The sequence below is a fragment of the Alosa alosa genome, chromosome 15 (genome assembly GCF_017589495.1).
Source record: "Alosa alosa isolate M-15738 ecotype Scorff River chromosome 15, AALO_Geno_1.1, whole genome shotgun sequence".
Taxonomy (NCBI): Eukaryota; Metazoa; Chordata; class Actinopteri; order Clupeiformes; family Clupeidae; genus Alosa; species Alosa alosa.
In genome coordinates, this window is record NC_063203.1 from 6,150,093 (window position 1) to 6,175,130 (window position 25,038).

The window sequence follows — 25,038 nt, forward strand, 5'->3', positions numbered from 1 at the left end:
CTTAATCTAGACTGACCAGCACTTCACAGTTATTTCAAAGATATAGACACCTTTGAGAGGTAGTCTATTGTGGGGACAAAGACAACAATTACTTTTTTCTGGAGAAAGGATTTTGTCATGAGTGAACATCACAGACCAAACTACCCTCCTCTCTTGCTCGTTTACAAAACACATCGGTTGGCCAGCCATAAAACAAGATTCATGTAAACCTAATATTTTTTTTCCTCCTCTATTTCACTGGACTGTGCCATCACCTTGCTGTACCAAACAATTACCACCACATTGTTGCATAGCGATAAAAAGTTCTCATCTCACACCTCCCACACCCTCACCTGACCAAATTGAGCATCATGGTCTCTATGCTGGCTAGGCCCAGGTGCTCCGAGCTGCCCTCTGTATGGCTATCCAGCAGGTTCTTCAAGATGGCGATAGTCTGCTCTACAAACTGAGTGTTGGTGTCATTAATGGGGACCTAGGAGGTTAGACAGAGCAACAACATTACAAATGCTCAGACAAAAAGACACGCTCACAAAATGTAAGAGACTTCTTGAGATAAACATAAATATACACAATGAATTCAACTGACATTGGATTTCAACAAAATGATTGATCTTTGTAGATTTCCAATGTCTTGAAATCAAAATGCTTCCAAGACAACGGACAGATGGAGCAGTCATCTTGCTGCTGGTACCCACCGGCCCTTGCATCTCAAAGAACCTGCCGATGCTGTTCTTGAGCTTGTTGAAGAGCATGGGGTAGAGCGCCGGGCTCAGCTCCAGCCCCACCAGGTCCTTGATGTTGTTGCGGATCTGTAGGCCCACGCGCTCGTGGTTGCACACCATCAGCGACAGCAGCCGGTCCAGGAAGCGGCCCAGCGACGTCTCGCTGCTCACCTCGCATGAGCCCATGGAGACCATGGAGCCCTTGCGCTCACTCAGCGGGCCCATGGGGGGGCTGTAGGTGCCCGGGGCAGGCGTGTTGCGCCGCTGAAGGCACACCCCACCCAAGGCACACAGGAATCCAGTCATGTTGATCCACTCCTGGAGAGAGAAGAGCGCAGGGGTACATGACTAGGTCACAATTTCTTTTCCTGTCAGAGACAATGTTGCCCCCTGGTGTCATTGTTATTTTCAGCAGCCATGCTTTCTCCAAATGATTGCCTCTTGGCCTATTCAGTATAGCTCATTCAGACTGTTGGATAAGAACAGGACAACATTCTTAGACTGGATCTCCCAACCTGTCCATCTTCCACCTTGTTTTTTGGATGATTGAGAATCTGCTTGGTTGCTTGATCCCATTTTGCATACGTATCTTCCCAGGCCTGTAAAGAGAAGGATACATTGAAATGAACTGTGAAACTCACATTGAATATAAGAAAAGGAGATGTGTCATCACAAATAGCAAGCATGCAAACATGGAGCATGTTACACGTGACCTGACCTCAGTATTGCCAGCGGTAGGATGTTCTATTCTGCGGAGCAGTGCCATTACTCTTTTCTGCAGGGCAGAACGGCCTGTGTACACATACAAAATACACACACACACATATTTTCAAGAAATGTCTTAAAGGAGAATTCCGGTGTGATATTGACCTAAAGTGTATTGAAACATGATACCGAGTGTGAACGTATGTCTCATAGCCCATCTCGGCTTGTCCCCTGCACTCCAAAAAATGGCGCTAGTTAGCCGATGCTACCAACAGCTTTTTCAATAGTGGTGCCGCATCGGGCTAGCCATGCAAATAAATCACTGTTTTACACACGCATTTACGAGGCTCAATGTATCTCCACACTTCATTGGTAGACTTCCGAGGGCCCTGACATTTAAAACGAGACATTGAGAACTTTGAAAAGCACTGGTAGTTTACTTACAAGACGATTTATACAGACAGTATCTTCATGAAGTTTAGCGCTTGCAGCCATCTTGAATTTAGTCACGATAAGTCGAAAGCAAATCCAAGAATGAACAGGTATGATAAGGGATCAGATTCCAAAAATAATTCAGTGGAAATGCATGGATTCCATTTTCTTCCAGTAGCAGCAACTGGAATCCATGCATTTCCACCGAATTATTTTTTTGGAATCTGATCTGGAAACTTTGTGAACATACTGTCTGTATAAATCGTCTTGTAAGTAAACTACCAGTGCTTTTTCAAAGTTCTCACTGTCTCGTTTTAAATGTCAGGGCCCCTCGGAAGTTTACCAATGAAGTGTGGAGATACATTGAGCCCTCAGAAATGCGTTGTAAAACAGTGATTTATTTGCATGGCAGTCCCGGAGCGTCAAGCACCACTATTGAAAAAGCTGTTGGTAGCATCGGCTAACTAGCCCAGATTTTGGAGTGCAGGGGACAAGCCGAGATGGGCTATGAGACATACGTTCACACTCGGTATCATGTTTCAATACACTTTAGGTCAATATCACACCGGAATTCTCCTTTAACATGAATGTTAAAATGAAACAGTGAATATAAGAGTATGCACTTCATATATGAGGGGGAAGAAAACAGTAATGAGCTGTGTCTTTTCCACAGACCTGTGGCCATCATGTTGCTGACCGAGGCGAACTCCATAAAGGTGTTGTAGTTGGGCAGGATGGTCTGCACCGGCACCTCGTCCACACCGCAGCGGATGTCAGCCTCTTCACACAGGTGGCGGAAACAGGACATGGCCACCAGCACGGCCTCCATGTCCTGGCTCCAGAGGAACGTGTAGAGGCACACCTCCAGTTTGGTCTGCGCCTCTTTACACGACGAGTTACCGCTGCCTACTGTGGCACTCTCCTGGAGGGGAGGGCATGCAGATCAATCATCATTTCAATTATATGCTCCCTTGTTTTACGCCTAAATTCATTTAGAAGCTTCAGGGATCATGGTTTCAGAGAAGAATGTGGTGAAGTCACACAAGAGGCCCCGAAAGTTGAGGTCACTTAAGTTGAGGTCATTAGCTTTTTATTTTATTCCGCGTTCCTCACCTTGTTCTTCAGGAGAAACTTGTTCCTGCAGATGAGAATCTCCCGTAGCCATTTCAGGATCTCTGTGCTGTTGATCATCTGGTGACCGATGAGCTTCTTACAGATGAAGCAGAGAATCTGGGAACTGGAATCCACAGAGATAGCACATACAATACCAACATGAAAAAATAAAACCAAAAACTCAGACCATTCACATGGCACAACAATCAGTCTGCTTCTCAGGGTCCGGTAAAAATATATGGTTCAATGTGATCCTTTATTCATGGACTAATAAATATTAGTATATCTGCTACTCATAGACTGTCCTGCAATGTTAATGCTTATATCATAACCACTGGTGGAACAGTTTATGTGTGACTCAATGTGTGGTCAAGTGAAAAGATGAAACTTGAGGCTCTACTTCACCTGATGTCCCAGAATGCCTCGATGGGGGCGTCAGGGTTCCACAAGTCAATGGTTTCAGGCTGGTGCAACACTAACAATGCCTGAAAAAGAGACAGGGAGCAGAAGACCATAATTAGTAAGTCATTAAAAACACGGGTCAATAAAGCACTGTTGACAATGACAGTGAAGGAGAAGAATGCAGTTCAAAAGAACAAGTGAGGTGGAGGAGGAGGACAGTAGTTGAGACTATTTCGCAATGCCCATGTGACATGAGAGAAGACTATGGAACAGACCTCCATGGCCTCTGGGGAGATCTCAGCTGAGTTGGTGTAGGGCACCAGCTGCACCAGCCCAATGATGAGCTCTGCTGTGCTGCTCTGGATCTCCTGGCCATGCTTCCCAGGGTTCTGTGGGCACACAGCCATTAAACACAACCACACACACACACACACACAAAACAGTGTGCTAGACCAGGATTTGAAGTGTGTGTATGTGCTTTTATCTCACGTGCAGCATGAGTTTGGGGTCAGCATGGATAAGCTTGACCAGGGCCAGCAGCAGACAGCGGGAGTCCAGGTCTGTGGACTTGTCTTTGAACTTAAGGCTTGTAGTCATCTTCTCTTTGAATGTTTGGCTCTGCATAGACAAAGGACATCACCAGTCAACTTCACATTGTTTTGAATTGTTATTTTCTGATGAAAACTAATTGCACAGCACACAACCCCCCAATACTAGACTTTACATTAGGTACATGTGAAATTTAGACCTGATTGCATTGCTTTGACTAACTTTAAAGGTCTCGCTCCATCAAATATCTATGAACTCTTAACCCCTTATTCCTCTGCACCTAGCAGTTCTTTAGTACTCTTCAGTAGACTTACAATTCTGGCCATCCCAGAATCTTGCTTAAAATCTCAGCAGTAGAGCTAGAACAGATTTGATCCATATGTATGCTTTTTGAGATTTTAACCTCTGGCCACTGGGTGGTAAGGACCTATTTCAACCCTGTTGCCCTACTAACAGCACAACAGGAGCACTCAGCAACACTGCATTGAAAACCAACCAGCATCTTCTAAAATCAGAGTGCCTGGTGTTCTGGGAGTATAAATGCAGGGTGGTGTGTGTGTGTGTGTGTGTGTGTGTGTGTGTGTGTATCACCGTGGTCATGCGTAAGGGAGCGTGTGCACTGGCCCCCTGCATCACTCGGGCCAGCGTCTCTGCAAACATGGCGCGCAGCTCCCCCGAGTAGAAGTACACGGCGTCTATCTTAGGCCACCAGTCCAAGTGAGACTAGAGCAAAGGAAGAGGAAAACACAGCCAGACTGACGCACTCTGGAAATACACAAGCAACGCTTGAGCCCAATCAGAACCAATCAGAACCAATCAGAACCAATCAGAACCAATCAGAACTTCTCTGGGTAGACTGATGGGTGTCATGAGTTTGCCCTTATTCTTAAAAACAATCAGTAGGTCTATAAAGCTGAAGTGTATGAAATGCTGTTGGCCTAGATACATTATCTGCTATGAAGCCTGAGCAACCTATTAAAAATGACATTAAAGTCAGAGGAGTGTAACATCTGTACTGAGAGAGACAGTTACTTCTTCATCAACAGATCCAATGGAACGATAGTGATGCTATGATTAGTGCAATTTAGGTGGATTCTGTTTGTAATGTGGGGAGCTTCGTACTCACATTGGTGATGATTCTGTGCAGAGAGTTGACCAGGACAAAGTGGAAGGTCTGAGGAGAGGAGGAGGCGAGGCAGACCTGAGGAGTGAGGGGTCAGAGTTGAGGTCATCCTATGACAATTCTGCACCAAAGTATGAATGAACTAAGCACAACAACAACAACAACAACTATTTTTACTTTATTTTTCACAACTTATGTTCTGAACTCCTGAGATTTGAAAACTGAACACTACCTCTTCAGTGTTACCAAATGACTAAATGTGAAGGTTAACATGATCAATATTGAACAACCAACCAAGCAGAGTAGTGTAGAACAGACAGTGCTGTTTGTGTTTGCACTAGGTTCACACAGCCATTTTACCAGGAAAAACAGAAGCGCATTAAATCTGCTCTATCTGCAGACAGGGCCAGACCTTGAAGTGCTGGTTGTTGTGGGGGTTGATGCGGAAGCAGGAGACAAAGCAGTCAATCATGAGGTCCACATCTGCGCTCTGACTGCCTGTCCCCCGCGAGAAGGGCTTGGCTGGGTTAAAGAGTAAGGCCTGGGAGGGAAAGAGAGAAACCATTAGAACAACACCCAGAGATGCTGGCTCCAGTCCCTCCATGTTGGTCTCATATTTGTCTTTCAACGTGTGTGTGTGTGTGTGTGTGTGTGTGTGTGTGTGTCCTGCATGAGTTACCTCACCCGACATGAAATGTGATCAGTTTAAAATATGTGGAATCTAGCATGTATTGTCCCAACACTAGCTGTGTCTCTACATATTCTCAATGTTCAAGTAGACCAACAGTTATGCACTATTCCATTTAAACTCATTCCATCCGTACTGAGGACCATTCCAGCCTCTGTGTACATCATGTACAGAACTGAGCAAATCCATTACTAGTGTGTATCCACTTCCATTACATTCTGATACTTTTGGAGGATGTATGGCTCATGTCCACAAACCTTGAGGTCCATGACTATAGACTGCACCAGGAGGAAGATGACAGAATTGTCCTCCCAGTTGATGTAGGTGGAAGCCTTGCAGAGCTTCACACAGGCAATGGCTGCACTCTCGGTCAGCTGTTTACTGGTACCATGGCCAGTCAAGGCCTTACGCAAGTTATCCAGGAACAACTTCTGTAATGACCAAGAAAATGTAGAAAAAGTTGCTGGGTTCCTGAAGTTACCACTGCTACAAACTATATTATTAAAAGATTATATATTATATATATATATATATATATATATATATATATATATATATATATATATAAAGATTATTATACGGCTCTTCACAATGCTAGTAGAACGCTCCATTGACTTGAATGGGATTTCCCAACGTTCTACAGTTAAATAAATTAATGTAATTACCGCTGCAAACATATAATTACCGCTGTCAATGGCAACGGGTTTTGTGCTGCTGATCATATCACTCCGCAAGTATTCCGGTCACTTCTTGCATTGGAACTTCATTCAAAAGTGAAAGCAGACGGTTGATCAGCTGTGTTCTAAAGAATGTTTGATTCAAGTTCAGCGTGTGTTGCGAACTATTTGTTTCTCAGCAAAAGCCACGACGAAACGGTAACAAATAAGTGTAAAGAGACATATTGTGGAGTTTATTTTTTCATTTTGGCAAGTAGCCGTATAATAAGCGGGATAATGTATAGAACGGCGGTCATTATGGGAAAATAATTCCCTTCAGGGCGAAACAACACTTATTTTCCCAATAATGACCGGTGTTCTATACATTATCCCTTACGTAATATACAGATAGTATACACAAACAAATATATGAAGCCTATGAGTCTGTACTTTAATCAAACATATCATCATTTATTCATAATATGTAAGCCCATGAGCAGTAAGCCTACAGACGGTCTAATTCTTACCTTGTTGGCCTTGCTATCATCAATGGCCTCTTTGGTGATGCTCTGTATGATCTCTGGACAGAGGATGAGCAGGATAATCTGTAGTGGCCACACAGCAGCCTTACGCTTGGCACTCTCCGCAAAACTGTCCACCAGGTCAAAAAGCTTCTCTGCACAGTCTGAGACACATGGGCACACACACACACAAAACAAAGGTCCTTATTCTCATGTGCAAAGTTTTATCTATGCTACAGAGAGTATGATAACAGAGTATGACAAACTCCCTGTTCCCGACTGTCCACAATGAGAAGTAAAAACACATGTGCACACTGACCTGCCATGTCTGTCTGTGGGCGCTGGTACAGCATGGTAAACTCATCTGGGTAATAATCCACCCAGTTCCAAAAGGCCTACAGATACAAGACAAAATTACTTTCATTAGTAAAATATATTGTGAGCTTGAGTGCTATTTTTTTTAACTATTTTTAACATACACTACTTTATAACAGGGTAATTCTTTTTATTTTCAATTATTTACTAATTATTCTGCAGCAACATTAAAACATTTGTGCACAGACATTTTGCGTCAACCAAAGCCAAAAATCTGAAAAAAAGCACAATAATGCTGAATAATGAATTGAAAGTAAAATCTAAAATTATTTCACCACAAATGAAGCCTCTTCAAAGATGTGGGTGAAGTACTGCACCACTGGGTGGCAGAGAAGAGCAAACGAGCCCAATCGTGTCCACTCGAGCCCTGGAAGTGGGCTGCCTTCAACTCACCTTCTCTAAACTGTTGATAACAGAAAGCTGGGCAGGTTTCTTCAAAGTCTTGAATTTGAATACAGTCTCTGTAAAAAGGTAAACACCAAAATATTACTATTAAGTCATATAGGTACCACACAAAATACTTATTTATACAAATAAAACAGGAATCTCCATAGTAATTGCACTGGGTGGTTTTTATTGGAAGTTTTACCGTATTTGATTGATCTTATATGTTTGTGTATATTTTGCCATAGTAGGTAATATAATTGATAACATGACGCAAACATGACACATAAAACAGATTCAGAATACTGCAAGCGGAAATGGGATTTGTCTGCATCAATTCAAATATGACATCCATTTAACACACGTCCCATGCTCACCTTGTAGCAGTCTTTTTAGCTTGGTACAGTCCACATTTATGTACTGAATGAGTTCGATGTCATGGACATCCACAGTGTCTTCTGAGCATACAGTGAGTTCCTGCATTCTAGGGTAAGAAGCAGAGAATTGTAGTTACGGATTCTGAATTTAGAAAAAAGTAAATAAGTACCATTTCAATAAAGGTGGATGTCTTTCACCTCGGATCACCTCACCCCTTTCACCTCAGATCATCCTTAACTTTCCTCTCTACAAACTGGCAGCATTTACTAGTTAAGCAGTGGGGCTCAGCTCCAAAGCTCCAAACTCCTAAGCTCCACATGAGCGCACACACAAACCCTCCAGAAGCAGCTGCAGGGTGGTCAGAGCTTGTCGCCAGATAAAAGATTGGAATTCTTACATCTAGCTCATGCTACTTCTTATGAAATGCTAGTGTTCTATGCGACACAAAAGCTGCTCTGGCAGAGTTATGAAGCAGATTTTCATATCCTCCTGTGTATGGCACTATAGCAGTGGCAGGAAACCACAACAGACCCATGAGCTGTCTGGGGCAGGAGAGGGGTGCTGGGTGAGTATGGTAGAGTGCTAACTTCAGGAATGTCCCGAATGTGAGGGAGGCCGAGCGCCGAGCTGGATCCCAGTCTCTCTACCTGGTTGAGATGCGGCTGAAGACGGCGTTGAAGTTGTTGCAGCTGAGGGAGAAGAGGACTCCGGAGGCGGAGGTCCGCAGGTCGGCGGCATAGAGGTGGCCCTCGCGGTACGTGTGAATGAAGTGGCAGATTTCTGGCAGCAGCTGTTTCACCAGCATGGCCTCATCCAGACGCAGGCAGTCCTTCGGTTGCTACAGAGGGGAGAGACATCAGATGTTTAAGCAAACTCATGACATAGCCAGGGCTACCGTGACCCTTGATTTACGGAGTTCCCATACACTCACTCTAATGAGTTTGTTGAGATAACAGGGAGTCCTCTGGTGGCTCTAGATATAAGACTGAGATATGCTTCAGTTCAACCCACCAGTAGAACCCATTGGTTCCAGGGTCATACACATATCTTGCATAAATCTAAACTCACTTTGACAAGGTAACTTCATCCTTAGGATAGCTTGGAATCAGCATCCTGCCCTCACAGGAATAGATGAGCAAACGAATATCTTGGAGACATTCCAGCTCTCTGTGACCATCACCTTAATGGTGGTGATGTTAGTATGGATGCAGTTCATTTTTGAAACGTAGTTGAAAATGCTGGTATGGATGAAGACTGTTTTCATTCTAAACGCAATAATGTGGACAGTCTCAATCTGGAGGACTATGAAGAGAAAGGCAAAAAGGGACAGAGAAAAGGGACATCCTTTTGTCCGAGAAGACGATCACTGCCAAAACAGCAGCAAACCTTCGAGGCCATCTGACCCTCATCTCCCATGGATCCATTGCATTTCCTCAGCCACATCCAAGGACACGGAGGGAGCCGCTCTAGAGCCAGCTGTTATTTGAGCAGGTGATCTCAGATGGAAGGATAAGAGCGCATACCTGAGCTCCACATTGTGATATTGTGTACAGTAAGAACCAGAATCTAAAAGTAAAGGTCAAAGAGGAGTCATGAGCGAGATGACGGTATCACCCAGAGCCCCTGGTACCGACGGCTTCAGAGATGACAAACTGAAACATGGTCATTTGCATGTGTGAGAGGGGGAGAAGGGGTATAGTGGACGAGTCCTTCATGATCATTTGCATGGGTGAGAGGGGGAGAGAGGGTATAGCGGACGAGTCCCTCATGATCATTTGCATGGGTGAGAGGGGGAGAGGGGGTATAGTGGACGAGTCCTTCATGATCATTTGCTTGGGTGAGAGGGGGAGAGGGGGTATAGTGGACGAGTCCCTCATGATCATTTGCATGGGTGAGAGGGGGAGAGGGGGTATAGTGGACGAGTCCCTCATGATCATTTGCATGGGTGAGAGGGGGAGAGGGGGTATAGTGGACGAGTCCCTCGGCCAGTCTTACTGTTGATTTATGGACAAAAAGAACGAGTCCTAATGTACTGTATAATGCATGAACAACTGAGAAGTATCTCAATGGAAACACTTAAAGATGTGAATGACAGCTGCGTATCCAGGTTAGTCACTACTGTGATGCTCCGGGGGCAGGAGGTCGTGAGAAACAAGTGAAATCGTCATATTTGACAGCCTGCTTCCCATCACACTGTAGGACCGCAAACCACAAAAAGAGTCAAGAGTGAGTCATTCCCCACAGTGTAAAGCAAATCAGTAGCCCCCTTTTGGCGTTCCCTCAAGAAGCTCCTAGAATTAAATTCCTGTAGCGAGAAAGTTAACTGTTTATTTCAGTAATCACTACCTAGCAGGGTTGTGCAAAATTCAAATTGTAATTCTGCTTCCTGTTTGCTACCTCAATTGAAATGCAAGTGAAATTCAAGAATAGAATTGGAATTTAAGAGCCAGTTTCAATTCAATTCTGGAATTCTGCACAACCCTGCTACCTAGACCAACATTTCACATATTTAGCTATAAGGTGCACATTTTTACTGTTCAAATAGGTTACTTTCAGAATAATAATATATCAGTTATCCTGTTTTAAACTGACCAGCCTATAACACTAGGAAATTCATGAAAAGCCAAGATTCACTTTCAACAAACCCCACTGGTGCTTTTTGGCTGCAAATTATGTTGGCCAGAATTTTACTATTGATAGAACAAAAAACAATAGGATCTAATGCGTATATGACCTGCCATGAGATGAATTTAATATGTGAGCGCTCTCTATGGTTACATGCACACTGCAGCTATTCAAGGTTAAGTGGCCCTCTCAAGTTCCACAACAGAAGGATACCCCACCAGGGACAAGGCAATCAAACCCAGCAACCCATTCTGGAAACTACCGGACAACACTCCAGTCAAATGGCAGTTTAACCCTAGCATTACCTCCCTTTATGATTACGACTTTAAGAAACCTGCATTGTACACACTAGGGCTACTCAGCCTTGACAAGGGTCCGGTCCCAATTCCATGAACTCAGAGGACCTAAGGAAGAGGCTCTGCGAAATACTTTTTTTTTGTCATCAACTCTGGCAGAATCATTCAATTTCACAAGAATGTTCAGAATATCCTCCTCTCCAGATAATCCCCATTAGATTTCAAAACTGCTTATGTGCATTCCTCATGCTTACATTACATTTACAGAACAAAACTCAACATGCTCTTATAGTCAAGTCAAGTCAAGTGACTTTTATTTATATATTTATATAACGATAACAATATCGCCTCCACAAATTGAAATCCATTAGAAAAGCCAACTTAGCTGAAAAGGTATACCACAGTAGTACTCTCTGTAAATTAGACTGACGCATCATGATCTGATACCGAGGTTTAAACAACTCGGGCAGTGAATCTGTTCAGAGAAAAAAAATATATGCACTGGGTTCCCCAAAAGAGGCAAATTAAAACGAATTCAGAGTAGGGGAAGGGTTTGGAGGGTGAGGCATCCGGAGGGCGTAAGGGATGGGGACTGGGCTTGGTGGTGGTGGTGGTGGTGGGGGGGGGTAAGGGATGGGGACTGGGCTTGGTGGTGGTGGGGGGTTAAGGGATGGGGACTGGGCTTGGAGGTTGGAGCTGCAGCTGGCTCCCATCTGACAGCTTACATTAGTGAATAATCTATACAGGAAACTCCAGCCAATCCCAGTGGAGACTGTGAAAATGCTAAGTCAAGTCGAGGAAACACCTGCAAATGTAATCTTCAGCAAGTGGGCAGCCGGGAGCCGAAGACTTCTTGCTGGAGGGGGTGGGGACAGCAGGGCTGGAGGCCTGGCCTTTGGGGAGAGGAGCGAGGAGCTTTAAGTGCATTACCAGAGTTCTGTGAATGAGCACTGCCTACACAGAACAAGAAACCTCTCCACCGGGAGGCCCACGGATCTCTCTCTCTCTCTCTCTCTCTCTCTCTCTCTCGGCACAGGGCAGAGAAGAGCTTTCCTGACAAGGATAACCTCATTCCCAACCTTGTCCATCACAACACCAACGTTTTCCTTGACTTAATATATTGCTGATTTGATCTGATTTGTACAATGTCCCTACAAAAACGTGCAGTGACTTTTTAACTGCTGTCAGTGCAAAGGGGGAGGAGGGAGGGAGTGCAGAGAGTCCACACACAGAGAGATGGATGAGGCTGTACTCAGGGTTCCCACATGGAGCAGTGGGAGCTGCAGTGGGAGACACACCGAGATGGTTCCACTCACCCCTGCCAGGCACTTCTCCAGCGTGTCCAGGATGATGAGCTGAGAGAGGTAAAGGTTCTTCTCCGCCGTTTCTCCAAAGATCCGCTGCAGAGAGGAGGAAAGCGTTACATCAGCGTTAGGCACCTAACCCCTCACTGCTCCCCCTCGAAATGCCCGTTGTAGCAGGCAGCTCACTGCCCGGGATTAGTGTGTGCTTCACCTCACTGTGTGTTCACTGTGTGCTGTTTGTATTTCACTAATTCACCGATTGGGTTAAATGCAGAGACCAAATTTCCCTCAAGTATATATACTTATACTTATACTTAACACACCATCTCTTCTCAGCACCCCTGAAATATTACCCAAATTCAGGAGGCTTCACTGATCAGCCTAGAGTGGGATACTAGCTACATCAGTCATGAGTAATCTTCATAATTTGTGTTAATGTCAACTAACAGCCAAAGGTGAATATATAAAAGCTGAGAGAGCATTGTAATTGTCAGCCAAAATATCCCTTTTGCAGGACCATGTTTGGATCACCAAAAAGAATAGCTTGCAAGAGTAAAAAATCATGGCTCTGTGGCCGAGACCGAGAGGTACTTTACATACTTCATCATTATCATCGATTTCAGTAGAACAAGAGAGGTGTGCTACATAACGTAGGCGGTCTTCATTGTTTGCACTGAGAGGGAAGGAGGGAAGATGGGACTCCAAAGCCATGTCCAGTGGGGCTAAATGTCCAGTGGGGCTAAGTGTCCAGTGGGGCTAAGTGTCCAGTGGGGCTAAATGTTAACCTCTATTCTAGATCTCTACTCAGACAACTCTGCATTACCATAGAGAAAGAAACATATACTAGAACAGAAAAACAATATTCATTGGAAGACACCTCACCACAAAACCAAACCAATGATAAAAATGTATAATAGAGGGACACTTTGTGAAGATCAAAGAGACCACACTTGTCATGTCATAAACCTGTTTCCAGGGAGCACCTTTCCCACACTCTTCAAGGAACACAGAGAAGTAGCACACCCAAGGTCTTTTTTCCACTTCACAAAACATCAAATCTACTGCTAATAATGCTGTATTAATTAAAGGTGCTCTAAGCGATGTTGAGTAACGTCACTTCTGTTAACATTCAAACGAAAACAGAGAGCTAGCTCACTACTCCCTCCCCCTCCCTACCATGGAATTGAAACTATCTTAAACACGCATTTTGTCAGTGATTGGCTGGAACAGTTTGTTCTGTTTTTATGGTCCAGGCTGGACCAGGTTGTTTTTGTTGCCATCTTTGGAGCTTGGGCTATCCACAGAGACCGCATTTTTTTGCAATGTATTCAGGGCGCAGGCAGCTAGCGGATAGTGAGGTGATGTTTGCTGTATGTGACAAAAAATGTTTTAGCTTAGAAACTGTGTGACATCACTTAGAGCACCTTTAATAAATGAAAAATTGGCGAAACTTTATAGCAGATAACCAAGAGATTATTTGTTATGATTAAAAATATAGCAGAAACATAAAGCCAATAAACACCTATTACACCAAAAAACAAACAAGCTATAACAACTTCCACACTTAATCCACACTTACCATATTGTTCACATTTTTTAATATGTTAGTTAGGCCACTGATGACAAGGGTGAACTTGTACTTGGAGATGTTGATAAGGCATTCCTTGTTGTGCTCTGTGTTGACTTTGGAATGGGTGCTCTGTTGTCCTGTTTTGATCGGAAGCTGTAAAATGGGACAAAATACAAAATTAGACTAGATTAGATTACCTACTTCCCAGGGGTGCGTTTTCCAAAACCACTTTGTTGTTGCAATGCAATTTCCCATTGTCAACCAACTAAGTTGCTAACACAGTTAGCAACTATGGTTTTGGGAAAAGCACCCCAGATTACCAATCACAAAATGCAAAAGTAATTAAAACATTTACTGGATTACTTGCACACAGTACACTGGGAACAGTGCACATTAGAATACATTTCAGAAATGGCTCATTAAAGCCCAGTTTTAAGCCTTTCAACTATTCAAGCCTATTCAACTGCGGCTCCTACTATTTGGCCCGTGTTCATGTCTGCGCCCCATCCTGCACTAGCCCAGTATGAGGTGCAATAGCATTTGCCCCACCTGGCCAATGAAGATGATAGCCAAGCGGCTTTAAGTAGCCAGAGGTTTCTAAATTGTGAAATCAGTTAAAGGAGGAAGGACCTTCAGTAGACCTCAGTGCCTGTGGATAGTCAAAGGAATAGATCCACAAACCTGCAACATCATACAACCAAAAGGTGCAAATCTCCCACCCCCCACACACACACCAAGTAAACCCTTGGCAAATATTCCTCTCCTCTCCTCTCCTCTCCTCTCCTCTCCTCTCCTCTCCTCTCCTCTCCTCTCCTCTCCTCTCCTCTCCTCTCCTCTCCTCTCCTCTCCTCTCCTCTCCTCTCCTCTCCTCTCCTCTCCTCTCCTCTCCTCTCCTCTCCTCTCCTCTCCTCTCCTCTCCTCCTCTCCTCTCCTCTCCTCTCCTCTCCTCTCCTCTCCTCTCCTCTCCTCTCCTCTCCTCTCCTCCTCTCCTCTCCTCTCCTCTCCTCTCCTCTCCTCTCCTCTCCTCTCCTCTCCTCTCCTCTCCTCTCCTCTCCTCTCCTCTCCTCTCCTCTCCTCTCCTCTCCTCTCCTCTCCTCTCCTCTCCTCTCCTCTCCTCTCCTCTCCTCTCCTCTCCTCTCCTCTCCTCTCCTCTCCTCTCCTCTCCTCTCCTCTCCTCTCCTCTCCTCTCCTCTCCTCTCCTCCTCTCCTCTCCTCTCCTCTCCTCTCCTCTCCTCTCCTCTCCTCTCCTCTCCTCTCCTCTCCTCTCCTCTCCTCTCCTCTCCTCTCCTCTCCTCTCCTCTCCTCTCCTCCTCTCCTCTCCTCTCCTCTCCTCCTCTCCTCTCCTCTCCTCTCCTCTCCTCCTCTCCTCTCCTCTCCTCTCCTCTCCTCTCCTCTCCTCTCCTCTCCTCTCCTCTCCTCTCCTCTCCTCTCCTCTCCTCTCCTCTCCTCTCCTCTCCTCTCCTCTCCTCTCCTCTCCTCTCCTCCTCTCCTCTCCTCTCCTCTCCTCTCCTCTCCTCTCCTCCTCTCCTCTCCTCTCCTCTCCTCTCCTCTCCTCTCCTCTCCTCTCCTCTCCTCTCCTCTCCTCTCCTCTCCTCTCCTCTCCTCTCCTCCTCTCCTCTCCTCTCCTCTCCTCCTCTCCTCTCCTCTCCTCTCCTCTCCTCTCCTCTCCTCTCCTCTCCTCTCCTCTCCTCTCCTCTCCTCTCCTCCTCTCCTCTCCTCTCCTCTCCTCTCCTCTCCTCTCCTCTCCTCTCCTCTCCTCTCCTCTCCTCTCCTCCTCTCCTCTCCTCTCCTCTCCTCCTCTCCTCTCCTCTCCTCTCCTCCTCTCCTCTCCTCTCCTCTCCTCTCCTCCTCTCCTCTCCTCTCCTCTCCTCTCCTCTCCTCTCCTCTCCTCTCCTCTCCTCTCCTCTCCTCTCCTCTCCTCTCCTCCTCTCCTCTCCTCTCCTCTCCTCTCCTCTCCTCTCCTCTCCTCTCCTCTCCTCTCCTCTCCTCTCCTCTCCTCTCCTCTCCTCTCCTCTCCTCTCCTCTCCTCTCCTCTCCTCTCCTCTCCTCTCCTCTCCTCTCCTCTCCTCTCCTCTCCTCTCCTCTCCTCTCCTCTCCTCTCCTCTCTCTCCTCTCCTCTCCTCTCTCTCCTCTCCTCTCCTCCTCTCCTCCTCCTCCTCTCCTCTCTCTCCTCTCCTCTCTCTCCTCTCCTCTCCTCTCCTCTCTCCTCTCCTCTCCTCTCCTCCTCTCCTCCTCTCCTCCTCCTCTCCTCCTCCCTTCGAGCAGTTGACATCCATTTCAAGACTGGCACTTTTGTTTCACAGGCACAGTTAAAAATTCAGGCATCTGAGCCCAGAGCATCCTCAACCACACACTCAACACACACACACACACACACACACACACACGTCACCGTGTATAGCAGCACACGCACACACACAGACAGACACAAACACACACACACACACACACACACAGAGCAGTTGACATCCATTTCAATGCAGGATGGCCGAGGAGACAGTGAGCACTTTGTTTCACAGGCACAGTTAAAAATTCCTCAAAGGTCACACACCAATCTCTTCCCTGATGTGCACTTTGGCAGGGCTGCCTGATACAGTGCACACAACCACTAGATATTACATGAGTTCATAGTGTGTGTGTGTGTGTGTGTGTGTCAATTTTTATGAATGTGTTGTGTGCAGCTCTGTAGAAGTGAATGCAAGCCATCAAAAGCAATTAAAATGACATGTTGTTGTTCCATCTTCATTCCATATCAGATTCCCAAGGACTGTACATGACAGACAATTATCACTAAAGTCATGGCAATAAACCCTTATACACACACACTTATAATATACACACATAGGATCACACATTGCTTTTATCCACATGGCCAATCGGGTATGATCACTGTTAACAACACAATTATGCCTCATCAGATCCTTTAAACACAGAACTCTGTGGAGCTTTTTGCATGATTTAACCTCAACTCACAGGAATCAGCTTTCCAGAGAAATTGACTGATTATGGTGAAAAGTGATCCCTGATCAATGTATGTATGCAGTTTATCATAAGCAGCATGGCAAAGCACCAGATATACCCTGAAGAGAGGTCATCCCTCCAGACAGAGGAAGGACAGAGCTGCAGGCTAGGTGGATTGAGTTTCCATGATGATGCACTGCTCAAAGGTCATTTTCTCTCAAGGTGCTCCTCTCCATACACCAATACTGAGAGGGCTAGGTTCTCTCACACACACACACACACACACACACACACACACACACACACACACACACACACACACACACACACAGCAAGTGTATCAAGTACAATGCTTCAGACTCCCTAAAAGTATGCTCATATTTTAACAACATAAACACAAGCATCAAACTACAGTACCAAAAAACAATTCAAATAAGTAATATTCTATCAAGAATTACAGCTATACTATACAATGAAAAAAGGGTAGCCAAGTAGGGATTCTGGAAATAGTATATACACATTACACAAGGGTTAGCGGAATTAGCTAGTTGTCAGGCTTAAGCAGTTTCAGACTGGCTTGCCATTAAGGAGGTGACTTAATTAGTATTATTCCTTCATCAAACTACAATGAGTCTTTCTCAGCAGCTAAGCTGTGAAACATTCAAACTTTATGGCCACTGAAACCAGAGGCCTTGTAATGCCCAACCTGTAATGAACATGTTGCTTGACAAAGAAAAACAACACTCAAGTATTCTGCAGCCAGGGCACAAGCAGTGTAGTGTCCGTTGTGTCGTCTGGCTCAGGCTACAGTTCCCCACTTCAACTGGCACTGGGACTATGACTTTGGACAAGTTATGTCCAAAAGAAGAAACAGAAAATGTATAACAGGTTAAATGGTTTAAAGATAGGACTAATGAGTTACGTAGCAAGTCATTTACCTAAGCAAGCGGTGACTGATCCAGCTGCTGCTATACTGGCACTAGCAGATGAGAGCGCTAAGATTCTGCATTGGTTGAATAGAAAGAAGCTACATTGTTTTCAAATGCTCCTCATTGCTAGGCGAAGGCGATAACAACTTAACAACACATAATATATCATAGGTGAGGTGGTGTTGTAGTGGAACACCAGTAGGTTGTAAGTTCAATCCCAGGAAGTACCACTACTGTGTCCCTGAGCAATGCACTTAACCCTGAGTCACTAAGGGGGACTGTCCCTGTGGTTAGTTCACTGTACAATGTCATGTAATGAGTCGATGGACGACAAAAACAAGGTCTAAAAGAAAGGCTGTTTTTTCCACACAAGATGGAAATTGATGAATTGAGTTACAAGGAGTTAAACAGAGCAACAGTCAGGTGAGGAGAGTGAGTAGCATGCCGAGGAGCGTCTGTTACTCCCTTCACAGCCGAGGAGCGTCTGTTACTCCCTTCACACTTGAACTGAACCCCAGATATTGTCCAGATATTAACCAGGTCGGGATATATGTGTGGACATCAAACTTCCCACATCTTCCTACACTGTCCACACATTACCTGGGTGAACTTAAATGTAAACAGGGGCAAGACATATGGAATGACACATTGATTCATCACATCTAGTGAGGGCAGAACCAAAGCAACAAAATCACAGAACTCAAGAATACTGCTGCGATAATGGAGAACACCAACTGGTGAGACAGTGAGGTCAGGGAGGTTCTAATCTGTACTTAAGGGCAGAGGCAGAAATAATCAGGCAAATTACAAGCATAGCCCATTACAAGCACAGAGACTATTGCTTATTGTTTTAAACTTCACTGTTTATCAGTTAATGGGAATACTTGACTATGGTATATAGGGAAAGACTTTTTGGGTTATGTCTTGTCTCATTGCTAACTCCATCACATAACCCTTTCAAGTCCCTGCCCTGAGCTATGCGTGTGAAAGGGCAGCTCAAGACATTCTCCAGACCTTGTTCTCCGGACATTACCTTGGAGTTCATGCCTGGGGGCTGTGTAGGAGAAGGTAGCTCACCCAGAAGAACCACTGAATCTGTGATTAAGATTAGTGAGAGAGAGGGGGAATTGCTTAAGCAGTGCATTTCTGGTACAAAGCAAATGCATTCGCGATCAAGAAAAACAAGTCTCTTCTTTATTTGTCAGCACCAGCCCACCAGTAGCCATAGGTTAGAAAAATGACTTCCCAGGTAAATGTTTATTCTTATTTTTAAACTCTTTCAGACACTAGAAGAAAGTGTTTGGCCATGCCAGGCTACAAGACGTGTGGCAGTACAACAACCCCAGTTAACCGCAAGGCTGAGTTGTTGACTACAATCTAAACAACCCCGGATCGACGTACCTGTTCTTTCGATGCAAGTTGATGCAGTGTTCACTTCAGCACTACATTCATGTAAATGCTGATGTCTTAGCTTGAATGGAACCTGCACAGGATCATTGGACCTAGGCACATGGGCCTGAAAACTGGTTGGACTTAACCCATAGTCTGAAATATTCAACATTTCTCAATTTTATCAAAGGGCTGTTGCCAAAACCTTTTCAGAGGTTACAAGAGTTACTACAATGACAGCACACACGCCTGTACCACCAGAATGTCAAGAACACAGGGGTCTTTTCAGGCCCACCAAAACGGGGAAATGTGTTATATGCACAACTGCCTCGACCTTAGATCCAAACGCATCTTCCCAATATAGGCTACATCCTTATGGAGGCGCGATGACAAGCCATGTCATCAGACAGTTTCCAGATTCCCGTGAACTGTACTCAAAGCATGTGTTTACCTACAGCACCTAACGTTAAAGTTTGCAACACTATGATAATTCTAAAGACCCAAAAAGTTTTCAAAGACGGAAGACGCCATAATCATTATTGTGGCTGTGCACGAGCATGCCAAACATTCAGACTATTTCTCTACCATACACCTCGCAGGCCATGGCCTTGCCTGAATGTATGTGTCCCTGCAGATGCAAACTGCAAAACCGTAGTCTACACCCACCTTAGCCAGCACCCATGGCTGGCTTTATGAATGAATCAGAGGCAAGAGTGCATGCTGAGCATTTGCCATCGAAAGATCACAACTATAACAGGTTACATTCCAATACAATCTGTCAGAAAGACAATTTTTCCAGACTTACTAATGTCCCATCCTTACGTATGCAGTAACAGAAACTATCAGCGGACCAATGATTGCAGCATCTAATAACAATCATATTAGAGATCTATCTATTGCATTCTTAACTTCAAGTGAAGATTTTAAGTTTGTTTTGTTGTCGAAGGATGTGTCTCAACTGACTGGAGTAACCGTTTCATAAATCGGAGTGCTTAGTTTTAAAAGGTGGCTTAGCAAACATCAGGACAGGAGCTAAAAGCTAGCTATGGCTAGCAGTATGATTTCCACAATTTCTTCATGTCAACAGAGAGCTAGCATGCTAGTGCATACCCAGGCGGTCCATAATTTCTTTGTTTATATTTTGTCAGCTTGCTTCAGCGATCTATCAAATATGATTAGCTGCAAACTACCTTGCTAGATATTGATGTTATTATTCAAGCAGTCTGCACATTGTGTCTTGGGTCATTTGACTCCGAATGTTGCAACAAACAGAACAACTGGGTAACAATGCTGGCCGTGTACGTGTTTTAGCCATACTTACACAGAACTAGGTATGATAGCTAGCTAGCGTTTTATCTACTCTTCACCGTCGCCCATCTTTGAAAAATCAGGTAAACATTGCTTAAGATGCTCGTGCAAGTTTGTGGCATAGGAAACACCTCCCCTACAAAACAAACGATTGACAAATGCATTGATACCAGTGCAACCTCTTTCCAAGCGCAGAACCCTATCTTACCTGCTCATCAAATTTATTTATAATGGCCTGGACCCATTCCACGGGCTTGTGTGCCGCCATGGCAGGGCGAATCGGTCGTGCTGATCCCAAGTAAAATGTGTCTGTTCTTGATAATATTCAACGTAAAAATCCAATACCAGCTAGCGAAGGACGGCAGTGGGGGTTGGTTATTTTTTCACTTCAAGCATATTCTGCCATGCCGCCATGACACACCACCGGAAGTTTCATTCCTCGGATCCAGTGAAACCGATGGGATGGAACCATAGGATGGAACTGAGTTAACTTGGTGAGGGATGGTGAACGCGCTTGCGTAAGGAACACTCCTGTTTGTAGTTGACAGGAGTCATGCGCTTGTTCTGCACCTTATGACAGTGCATGGTTCATTGAATATTTTGGCACCCTAAATTATTTTATAATTAGAGATTAAGGTTGTCAAATATGGTTTGGTTCAGTTGTTATTTGGGATAATGACCTACATTATCAATACCATAGGCAGGCCATCAGGCAAAACGAATTGCCTGATGTTTACCTCTCTGTAACACTCTATATCATTAATACACTCTCACATTACGTTTCATTGATTCTATCAAATTCATTGAAAAAATCCTTTCAAACCATTTCCATTGACAGAAAATGTCATAATGCACAGCCCAACCAGCATTTGTAGAGGGAATGAACAGGCAGAGAATAGCCTAAATGCACAGACATTAGGCCTAAAAGAGAATACCACTGCAGATGATAGCACTGACCAATAATATATATGTGGATTATATTGAACGGTGATGTCCGGGAAGCCCAACAACCACCAGATGGACCGATATTGTCAATGAAACGTTGACATGAACAAAAATCTGAAAGTTTGAAAATGGCAAGCTCTACTGGTAAAACATAGGTACTGCAGTGAATGCGAAAACCGTAGAACAGGTTGTCAGTTAACAGTTTTTTGCCATTTCAAACACAAAAACAGGTATTATGGCACAGTATTGAGAGAGCTCACTAGGCTATAATTGAGTAGGTATCCGTGAAGGTATTGCAATATGGTTACCATAAAGGAGAGCAAGTGCGAAAATAATAGGCTAATAGCCTAGGCCTACATTATAAAAATACAAATTGGCAATCATTTTACAAACAACAAAAAAGTGCAATCACGCATGAAGGCTGATATCCAGTACCAGTCGAAAGACAGGTAGGCCTATTATTACCATGCCCATACATCAATTTCACCTTGCCTGTAGGCATATGGCCCTGACTCCAAAAGAGTTCCTCAGCCCCGTCAATAGAGCATGCAGCAGTCTTGCTATACAAGGATACAAGGATACAAGGAAGTTTATTGTCACATGCATATAGTTACTGGAAGTAAGAAATGCAGTGAAATTATGTCTGGTGTCAGCCTATTTGTGCAAAGTGGGGGGGGGGGGGGGGAAAAAGTGGAGTAGAAGAGGGGTTTAGTAGATTAAGTGGCAAGGGCTGCATAAGAAAGGTGAGGAGGATAGGAATTGGGGGGGGGGGGGACCAACAAGGAGCACCCAAACAACAGGGCAAGGAAAACTCCCTTACCAAGGAAGAAACCTTGGGCAGATCCACGGCTCAAGGGGCTAACCCAACTGCCAGGGGTCTTGGTGTGTGTGTGTTGGGGGGATGACAGGGGAGATGTGATAGTGTGCTGTGTATGTGGGGAGAGGGCAGTGTGCAATATGTGTGTTGGAGAAGCTTCCTCATTAGACAATGTGCTGTGTATTGGGGGGGGGGGCCAACAGTGTGCTGTAAGTATGTTGGGGATGTGTGTTGGAGAAGCTTCCTGGTGAAATAATGTGCTGTGTATGTAGGGGAGGGGGGGGGGGGGAAAAGTGCAGTAGAAGAGGGGTTTAGTAGATTAAGTGGCAAGGGCTGCATAAGAAAGGTGAGGGAGGATAGGAATTGGGGGGGGGGGCACCAACAAGGAGCACCCAAGAGCAACAGGGGCAAGGAAAAACTCCCTTACCAAGGAAGAAACCTTGGGCAGATCCACGGCTCAAGGGGCTAACCCAACTGCCAGGGGTCTTGGTGTGTGTGTTGGGGGATGACAGGGGAGATGTGATAGTGTGCTGTGTATGTGGGGAGAGGGCAGTGTGCAATATGTGTGTTGGAGAAGCTTCCTCATTAGACAATGTGCTGTGTATTGGGGGGCCAACAGTGTGCTGTAAGTATGTTGGGGATGTGTGTTGGAGAAGCTTCCTGGTGAAATAATGTGCTGTGTATGTAGGGGAGAGGGGGGCAGTGTACTGCAAGTATGGTGAAGGGACTTACTATTGCAAGCAGAGTACTGTATGTATGATGTATGTGAGTGATGAAGATGTGTGTGTGGGCGGGGCAACAGTGTGCTGTAAGTATGTTGGGAATGTGTGTTGGAGAAGCTTCCTGATGAAATAATGTGATGTGTATGTAGGGGAGAGGGGGGGGGGGCAATGTACTGCAAGTATGGTGAAGGGACTTACTATTGCAAGCAGAGTACTGTATGTATGATGTATGTGAGTGATGAAGATGTGTGTGTGGGGCGGGAGGGGAGTGTAGCAGTGACTGTGTGTGTGTGTGTGTGTGTGTAGTCAAAGCGTGTGGGTAGGTGGGGGCAGTGTGCTGTAAGTATGTAGAGGATGTGTGTTGGAGAAGATCCTGAAGACAATGTGCTGTGTATGTAGGGAGGGGGGGCAGTGTGCAGCAAGTAGAGGAGGCTTACTGTAGCAAGCAGTGTGCTGTATGTATGTGAGGTGATGACAGTGATGTTAATAATGTGTGTTTTTTGTGGGGATGTGATGGGGGGGCAGAAAGGCTAGGCAATCAAGGACATGGGTAGATGGAGGAGAAATCAAAAATAATAAATAAAAAGTTCTATGGAGATGTGCAAAAGTTGGAGAAAGTCAGATATGTGTGTGTGTGTGTGTGTGTGTGTTTTGACGTGTGATGAAATAAGAAAATAATAAAAGGTCTATAGCATAGGGGGAGGGATGTAAAAGTGCTAAAAGTCTTGTAGGTGTGTGTGTGTGTGTGTGGGGGGGGGGGGGCATGAGTGCTGAGGAGTGAATGAGTGCAAAGTCAGTATAGTGTGAGTTCAGAGTTGGGAAATGTTTGAGAGTGCTGAAGAGTGAATGTGTGCAAAGTCAGTATAGTGTGAGTTCAGAGTTCGGATGGCCTGGGGATAAAAACTTCTCCTGAGTCTCTCAGTTCTGGCTTTGTGACTACATAGGCGTCTTCTTGATTTCAGCGGTAGGAACAATCCATTGTTAGGATGAGAAGAGTCCTTCAGAATCTTTTGGGCTCTTAGGAGTACTCTTCTGGAATAGATATCTTGTAGAGCAGGGAGTTGAGTTCTTATAGTGCGTTCAGCTGGCACTACTCTCTGCAGAGTACTACAATCTCTAACTGTGGGTTCCCATACCAGGTGATGATGCTACCAGTTAGAACACTCTCAACCGCTGAAGTGTAGAAGGCCTTCATGATGGATGTAGAAACTTTGAATTTCCTTAGCTGACGAAGGAAGTAGAGTCGTTGTCTGGATATACTCCTCTGTTTAATAAAAAGTGGCAGTCATTGTGCATGATGGACAGCCGTTTGTCCTCTTCACCAATGACATAGGCGACCAGTTCTGCCAGTCAGAGAGCTAGGTCTCCTCACCAGCCTGTCCAGCTGCAGTGTCCCTCTTATTAATGTCCCCCCAAATCACTGCATAAAAGAGATTGCTGATCACAGACTGTAAAGAACCCGCAGAGATAGTGTTATCTAGAAATGGGGCCCCTTCCTGCCCAATCCTGTAAAGTGCATGAGTATAAAGCAGTTCAGTTTATTGTCCAGAGGTAAACCGATCCTGACCACCGCTATATTCACCCCTCAATGGAAACTGGTAGCAAAGTGGGCCTGAGCCTCTAGAAATTCACTACCCTATCCATGGTCTTGGAGGTGTTCAGGTCAGGGGCGTAGATTTGCGTGGGGACCGAAGGACGTGTCCACACCAATGTCAAATTAAGACTGAAATGTCCCCACCAATATTCAGGTTGAAATGGGGGGAAAAGCGCTCACATGCGCTACACAAAGAGTTAAATAATTTTTCACTTCAGTGCTGCGGATCATCTCGTACAGATCTTGTAATGTGCAGTAGCCTATAAGGGTAAATCGCGCTGATTTGAAGTTACCTAATAACTACCAGTGAGCTGCAGCATGCAGCGCTTCAGCTTTACTTCACTACAAGCATGAAGTGCGTCCAAAATTCACCCATTCTTCTCTGTTGAACTCCTCGAGAAGTAGGCTACTCATCACACATGTGTCACATGAAAGAGCCTTTTCTCAGCTTTTAAACGGTGCTAGCTAGCCACTGTTTGCTGTGATAAACAGTTCGTGAGAAAAATAACTTCAAATAACACATGACAAAC

At 44.9% G+C, this 25,038-nt stretch overlaps 1 protein-coding gene across 2 annotated transcripts in view; it reads right to left on the reverse strand.

Moving 5' to 3' along the window:
- Positions 1-20,873, reverse strand: part of nf1a (neurofibromin 1a) — a 90,562-nt gene extending 69,689 nt beyond the window's left edge. For both annotated transcript variants that reach the window (XM_048263819.1, XM_048263818.1), the window contains exons 1-21: positions 20,639-20,873; positions 13,853-13,996; positions 12,286-12,369; positions 8,696-8,886; positions 8,048-8,154; positions 7,680-7,747; positions 7,231-7,306; positions 6,918-7,075; positions 5,992-6,165; positions 5,459-5,587; positions 5,050-5,124; positions 4,515-4,646; positions 3,864-3,992; positions 3,650-3,763; positions 3,378-3,457; positions 2,973-3,096; positions 2,535-2,781; positions 1,441-1,514; positions 1,238-1,321; positions 696-1,040; positions 333-472 (exon numbers count right to left, since the gene is read on the reverse strand). In XM_048263819.1, coding sequence (XP_048119776.1) covers positions 333-472; positions 696-1,040; positions 1,238-1,321; positions 1,441-1,514; positions 2,535-2,781; positions 2,973-3,096; positions 3,378-3,457; positions 3,650-3,763; positions 3,864-3,992; positions 4,515-4,646; positions 5,050-5,124; positions 5,459-5,587; positions 5,992-6,165; positions 6,918-7,075; positions 7,231-7,306; positions 7,680-7,747; positions 8,048-8,154; positions 8,696-8,886; positions 12,286-12,369; positions 13,853-13,996; positions 20,639-20,698 — 2,735 coding nt within the window. In that variant the 5' untranslated portion in view covers positions 20,699-20,873. The remainder of the gene's footprint in view (positions 1-332; positions 473-695; positions 1,041-1,237; positions 1,322-1,440; positions 1,515-2,534; positions 2,782-2,972; positions 3,097-3,377; positions 3,458-3,649; positions 3,764-3,863; positions 3,993-4,514; positions 4,647-5,049; positions 5,125-5,458; positions 5,588-5,991; positions 6,166-6,917; positions 7,076-7,230; positions 7,307-7,679; positions 7,748-8,047; positions 8,155-8,695; positions 8,887-12,285; positions 12,370-13,852; positions 13,997-20,638) is intronic.
- Between the last annotated feature and the right edge of the window lie 4,165 nt (positions 20,874-25,038).